This window comes from Rhineura floridana, chromosome 3 (assembly GCF_030035675.1).
Source record: "Rhineura floridana isolate rRhiFlo1 chromosome 3, rRhiFlo1.hap2, whole genome shotgun sequence".
Lineage (NCBI taxonomy): Eukaryota > Metazoa > Chordata > Lepidosauria > Squamata > Rhineuridae > Rhineura > Rhineura floridana.
In genome coordinates, this window is record NC_084482.1 from 204,807,944 (window position 1) to 204,814,891 (window position 6,948).

At 47.9% G+C, this 6,948-nt stretch overlaps 1 protein-coding gene across 6 annotated transcripts in view; it reads right to left on the reverse strand.

Annotated features, from left to right (window-relative positions):
* The window catches only part of LOC133381218 (zinc finger protein 850-like), a 24,292-nt gene extending 17,569 nt beyond the window's left edge, over nucleotides 1-6,723 (reverse strand). For 5 of the 6 annotated variants that reach the window (XR_009761644.1, XR_009761642.1, XR_009761643.1 and 2 more), the window contains exons 1-3: nucleotides 6,502-6,723; nucleotides 2,705-2,833; nucleotides 2,140-2,270 (exon numbers count right to left, since the gene is read on the reverse strand). Coding sequence is in view for 3 of the 6 variants with exons in the window: in XM_061619989.1 (XP_061475973.1) it covers nucleotides 2,140-2,173 (34 nt within the window). In the remaining 3 variants the exon portion in view is untranslated. Of the gene's footprint in view, nucleotides 1-2,139; nucleotides 2,271-2,704; nucleotides 2,834-5,918; nucleotides 6,004-6,501 lie in introns of those variants that run through there. The other variant, XM_061619988.1, reaches the window with a different exon arrangement.
* Between the last annotated feature and the right edge of the window lie 225 nt (nucleotides 6,724-6,948).

Below are 6,948 nucleotides of genomic sequence, written 5' to 3' on the forward strand. Positions count from 1 at the left end.
ACTGGCCAATCCCTGAAAGGTCCGAAAGGAACTGGAGATGCTCTTTATTACCCTTGTCCTTATTGTGCCCCTCTAGGAGGCCTTTAGCTTGTCTCTGGTTTCCACCAGGAAGTCCTCTAACCCTCTGCAAAAAGATTGCCCCCTTTGAAAGGTCGCTTGCTAGGCTGGTTTTGGCCTCAACATCTGCAGTCCACTATTTCCACCAGAGTAGCCCATGCCCTGCTACATCTGCAGCTGTGGCCATGATGGAGAACTGCAGAGCATCAGCCGAGGCGTCTGCCGTGTAGGCGGAGGCCTTTGCTAGCTTTCATAGCCGTTGAAGCAGATGGGTGGCCTCAGGTGGCACTTCCTGCATCTGGGCCTGTGCCCAGAGGAATGCTCTTGCCATGAAAGAGTGGATGCCCTGATGGCTGGTGCCGAGACCTTGTGGGACCTACGTAGCAGGGTCTGTGCCTTTCTGTTCTCAGGGTTGTTGGGGAAGTTCTCCCCATCCTATGGCATCATGTGAGGGGAAGGCAACTGCAGCATCCACAAGGGGAGCCCTCAGAATCTGCAAATCTCCCTTGTCACAAGGATATAGGTGCTTCACGAGTGAGATTCCTGGGGTCTGCCACTCATTTAAAATGGTGGCTTTGAAGTCCTCAGGGAAGGGCCTCTTGCGTGGTTTGCAATTATGAAAAACTGAGGATGCCCCCCTGGCCCTGGGCTGTTCTTGCACTGCCTCCCATTGGGCAGGAGTTGAGAGGTCAATTTGTCTTGCATTCTTTCCTGATGAGGGGTTTAATGTCTGGAGAAGAGAAGAGCCCGGAGGAACCCATCTCTTCCTAGGCCCCCCCAACAGATGAACCGCAGGCATGAAGCCCTGGCCTTCTCAATCTGACATGGGGGAAGGGAATGGTCAGTCAGTCCGCTCCTTCTTTCATGTCTCCCTGCTTACTGGTGTGCCCGTCGTGGTTCCTCTTATCCTAGCTAGGAACCCCTAAGCCTCTGCAGCCATGGGGGTCTGCACTGGATGAGGCTGGGCTCCTGGGTCTCCCCCCATGGGCATCGCAGGGCCTTCATAAGCGTTGAAGGTTGCAGCATTTGGGGCTTTTTAGTTTAGGGAAAAGGCGGGTCAGAGGAGACATGATAGAAGTATATAAAATTATGCATGGCATTGAGAAAGTGGATAGAGAAAAGTTCTTCTCCCTCTCTCATAATACTAGAACTCGTGGACATTCAAAGAAGCTGAATGTTGGAAGATTCAGGACAGACAAAAGGAAGTACTTCTTCACTCAGCACGTAGTTAAACTATGGAATTTGCTCCCACAAGATGCAGTATGGCCACCAGCTTGGATGGCTTTAAAAGAAGATTAGACAAATTCATGGAGGACAGGGCTATCGATGGCTACTAGCCATGATGGCTGTGCTCTGCCACCCTAGTCAGAGGCAGTATGTTTCTGAAAACCAGTTGCCGGAAGCCTCAGGAGAGTGTTCTTGCACTCGGGTCCTGCTTGCGAGCTTCCCCCAGGCACCTGGTTGGCCACTTTGAGAACAGGATGCTGGACTGGATGGGCCACTGGTCTGATCCAGCAGGCTCTTCTTATGTTCTTATGAAGAAGTCGGCCAATAGTACTAGAGAACTCATGACTGCCACTTTTCCAAACTGCTACCAAACTCTTCCTTCCCCCTTTTCTCTCCCTCGGTAAGTGCTGCTGCCTCTGCCTTGGCGCGAGGAGATACAATCTCTGCTGGTATGCCAGGGCATCGGAGGAGAGCGAAGAGGAGGAGGAAGGATCACGCAGCTACGCAGAGCCATGACAGAGGAGGAAGGATCATGCAGCTTCCAATGTCCCTGTTCGTTCTGACCTGGCAGGGCCCTTCCTGGGGAGCCTTGGGCAGTTCAGGATCTCTTCGCCTAGCCTACCTCAAAGGGTCGGCAATGAGGAACAGAGAAGATGAGAGGCAGGTATTTCCTGGCCCACCCTGCACCCATTGAAGAAGAGGAGAAAAAATAACAAATCTAGCTTCTATTTCTGAAACTAAATCAACAGTTAATGAATAAGATCATCTTGCTGAGGCAGGACTAATGAAGGGACTTATTGGGGCAGCTTCAAACTTTTCTGGCTCAGCCCCCAGGTGAGGAAGGAGGCTCCTTACCCAGCGTGGACTCGTTCCCGTCAGTCTCCAGCATGATTCCAAAGCAGAGGGCTCTTTAGTCCAGATCTGGCAGGGAGGACCCTTTCCCTCTCGGCGAGACAAACAGCCACACCTTCAAAGATAACCGGCCTCTGCAAGGAAAAAGAAAAAAGCCCTCAGAGAAATCTCCAGCACCTCAGAGACTCCCTTCGTGCCAAGTGCATTTAGGTTTGCTCATCTAAAGTGGATTGAAAGTGCTCTGTCGCTCTAGCCATGGACCAAACCCAACTGAATTGAAACTAGAACATTTTAAAACCAGCAGCTCCAAGCTTCCATGCAAAACACAGACAGACACAGAGCAGTTTCAAACCTGCAGTTCCAAACTTCAGTGCAAGACGACACATGTGCAAGACAGGCACGTGCAAGACAGTAAACAACCCTCCCCCCATTATTTTTTTTTAATCACTGGTGGAATGAAAGGAAGAACTCAATTTCCCCTCCTTTTTTACACAGTGGAAGGGGTTCGGAAGAAACTCAGAGAGAAATAAACAGTTTCTGTTTTTTAAATTGAAAAATGTGTACTTACCAAGATGGGGGGGGGGGGAAGACACCTCCTGAAAGATTCAGTGGTCCCAATGCTTGAGAACTGAAGGGGGGTGTTGAGAGCAGGGCTGTGGAGTCGGAGTCGTGGAGTCGGAACCACAAGGCACGGAACCTGGCGGGGGAAAGAGTCCATTACTCCTCCCTACGAGCCCAGGAGCCTGGAGGACCACTGGTGCTCCACACTTTGGGAGCCCCAAAGCAAAAAAAACAGCCTCGGAGCTGTGATTAAACAGTTACGCTGTGGCAAGAAACACAACGACCCGAAGGTACCACAAGAAGGTTCAGCAAGGCGGCAATGAAGGTGATTGACATGTGACACTATGTCATCTCATCAACAGGTGGGCGCAGCTTACTGGAAAAGGCCAAACTGTGGGCCAAACTGGATGCCCTGGTGAGCCAAATTTTGCCTGCAGGCTAGAGGATCCGCACCCCTTTTCTAGAGCATCAAAAATCCACTTAAAAACCCAACGTTTTTGCAGTTAGAAAAATGATGGGGCTATATTATCACTACAGTTATATCCCAGTTTCCATCAAACAGCTCAAGATGGTGTCCATGGCACTCCTCCTCCTCTTTATCTTCACAACCCTGTGAGGTAGGCTAGGCTGAGAGCAGCTGTGACTGGCCCACAGTTAACCAGTGAGCTTCATGGCTGAATGGGGATTCAAACCCTGCTCTCCCAGACCCTAGTAGTTAGACATAGCCTAAGCTCCATGTAACCTTTGCGCAAAAAAATAGGAAGAATCAGCCCTAAATGATTTAGGCCCTAAGTATCCGGAAGATGGCCTCTTTTCCTACAGACTCACTCGCTGGGTGTTGAGATCAGCACAAAGGGCCTCTTGGTAATTTCATTGCCCTCAGAAGGTCAAAGGTAGGGGCCCGGGAGAGGGCATTCTTTGTGGTAGCCCCAAAGCTGTGGAATTCCCTCTCCACAGCGGTGTACCTGGCTAGAGATGTGAAGGCCCAGAAAAAAACAGAAAAATTCTGGGGGGAAATGGTTTTTTTCTAGTTTTTTCCAAAGATTTTTTTTTTCTGAAAAAAATGGAAAAATTGAAAAAAATTAAGAAAAAATGGATTATGGAATGTTTTATTTTAGCATGATGAATAAACTGTTTCACTGAATCTTGGACACCCCCCTCTTCTCTCTGTTATTTTTACGTGCATGGATGCTTTATGTCTGCTTGACACTGTGGAGGACTGAAAATGGAAATGGACTGCTTTCAAGTCGATCCCAACTGATGGCGACTCTATGAAGAGGGTTTTCATGGTGAGCGGTATTCAGAGGGGGTTTCCCATTGCCTTCCTCTGAGGCTGAGAGGCAGTGACGAGCCCAAGGTCACCCAGTGAGCTTCGTGGCTGTGTGGGGATTTGAACCCTGGTCTCCCAGGTCGTAGTCCAGCACCTTAACCACTACACCACACTGGCTCTCAGTGGAGGAGTAGCAGAGACATAAATAATTTTCTTTGTTATTAAAGTTGATGGTTTCTTCTGGGTTTTTTTTTAATTGCCTGCTCCTCATAAACTGGCAAAACAAAAGAGGTGCCTTACAGTTCAGGATCTTGTAGAGCCATTTGTTACAAAAAAAGTAAAAATGTTAAAAAGTAAATTAAATTTGTAATAATTGTTTGAATAAAATGTACTTTTAATATACCAAATGTGATTATTTTATGCCAAACCATGTACATAATTACATTTGATGTTCCTGAAGTAACAAAGTGACTTTCAATCTGTAAAAAGTGCTAATATTGCATTTTTTCCATTTTTCCAAACATTTGGTTTTTTCTGGGGAAAAAAACACCTTGAAAAAACCCGTTTTTCCCAAGGCTTCAAAATTTCTGGAAACTGTCCATCTCTACACCTGGCATCTTCATTATAGAGCTTCTGCCATATTCTGAAGACACACCTTTTCATGCTGGCCTTTGACACTTGAGCTACATATATAGACAGTATTAGGAGCCTGTCTAGTTGGGAATGCCATTTGTTTTAAACTATTTTTAATACTATATTTTACATCGTAGTGACCCGCCCTGGGACTTCACCTGTGTGGTGAAGGGTGGGTAATAAATGTAACAATCATAATAATGATAGTAAATAATGAATACACAATAAATCTAGAGAAGCACTCTATCTTTAAAAACAAAAGCCCATTAGGATCTTCTGGAGCGAAAGGCTTGATGAAAGAGCTACTTGGATAGAGCGAGCTGAATGATATTACTGACCAGTCTGCAGAATAATCTGTTCCCCAAACAGGGGGAAGTGGTGGTGGATGCAAGTTTCTGGTCCAAGCACACAGTTTGCTGGCAGAATTGCTGCAGCATCAAAGCATGAGCATCCCCAGTTGAACGGCTTTCAGGTCGCAGAGCTGGAATAGACCTTGTCCCCCAATGTGATCACAGAGAGCGGTTGCCATAGCGTAGATCACAGTGAACTAGTTGGACAGACAGACTGACTAGGAACCACAGGAAGCTGCCTTGTACCAGGTCAGACGATCCATGTAGCCCGATATTGTCTACTCAGACTGGCAGCAGCTCCCCAGGGTTTCTGAGAAAGAAGAGTCCTCCCCATTAATAGCTGCTACCTGATTATTTTAACTGAAGATGCTGGCGCTTGAACCCTGGAGCATCTGCATGTAGAGCACTGTGCTCTGCTACTGTGCTGTGCTCACTCTCTCTGTGTGTTGTGGGTTTAAGGCAGCTTCAGTTAAACTATGGAATTTGCTCCCACAAGATGCAGTAATGGCCACCAGCTTGGATGGCTTTAAAAGAAGATTAGACAAGTTCATGGAGGACAGGGCTATCAATGGCTACTAGCCGTGATGGCTGTGCTCTGCCACCCTAGTCAGAGGCAGCATGCTTCTGAAAACCAGTTGCCGGAAGCCTCAGGAGGGGAGAGTGTTCTTGCACTCGGGTCCTGCTTGCGGGCTTCCCCCAGGCACCTGGTTGGCCACTGTGAGAAGAGGATGCTGGACTAGATGGGCCACTGGCCTGATCCAGCAGGCTCTTCTTATGTTCTTATGTTCATCCATTAAAATAGTTGGGCAGGGATGATCCACATCTCGGTGGCACAGCACATGGTTTTCATGCAGAAGACAGGCATTCAATTGCTGGTTCCTCCCAGCAGACCTGGGAAAAAGCCCTGCCTAGTACAAGAAAGCACTGCTAGTGTGCTGGATGGGTCTCTTACAGATGAGCTTACTTACGTGCAGGAGGCGACATTCCAGCCATGCACAGCTCAGAGGTTCTACACATACACACACCATCAGGCAAGTAAGAAGCATGTTCAGGGAAATATTCCAGCCAGGGCAAACACACCAAAGAGGGCTCAGGGAAGGGCTAGCGAGAGAGGTGCAGCCTGGGAAAAAGAGTCTGGCCTGGGGAGGAGGTATGGGAAGACTTCCCTGGCATTTGGCCCCTGGATCTAGGGCTCCCCACCCTTGGTATACGGGATATTTTGGAGCACTTTGAAATATTCAGGGCATAGTCCGATTGCAGACTGTGCGTCTTTATTAAAAACTGCCTCCGTTCCTATCAAGCTTTTTTTTAAAAAAAGTTCAATTCTTCTACTCTAAACCTGCTCTGCATAATTTTCTACTCTAAATCTACTTTGCATAATTTTAAATTAGGGAATAATCTGTTTCACTTGCTCTTTTGCCCCTTCTTTTCTTCCTCTTCCCCACGATGCCACGTGGAAAGCAAACTGAAGGCTAATGCTTGCAAAGGGAAAAGCCAGCATTAATCCAGGAACGGGAACAAGAAATCACCTACTCGCCCCTTCCCCCTTACCGGCATTCACAAGCGACAGGATTCAGACGCAGCTTCTCATCCACGAAGACCTCCCAAAGGCCACCACTGGCAGGCCACCGCAAGCCGCCCCTTCCTGCTCCAACGCGCAGCCTCCTAGGCAAAGCCTCCTTCTCTCCCTCGGATTCTTATCACAAAAGCCGCCAAGACCCTCAACATGGGCATTGGCGGGAGGAAACAGCCAGTCTAGGGCTCCCTAACCCTTCTCGTCTTCCCAGCCCCAAAGGATTCTGGGAGATGTAGTCTATTCCTCTCTTCACAGGCAAACTGATTTTGGGTTCTATGAGGCTGCTTATTTTATTTTAAAAACTTTGTTGTTGTTGTTGTTGTTATGTGCCTTCAAGTCAGTTACGACTTATGGCGACCCTATGAGTCAGTGACCTCCAAGAGCATCTGTCATGAACCACCCTGTTCAGATCTTGTAAGTTT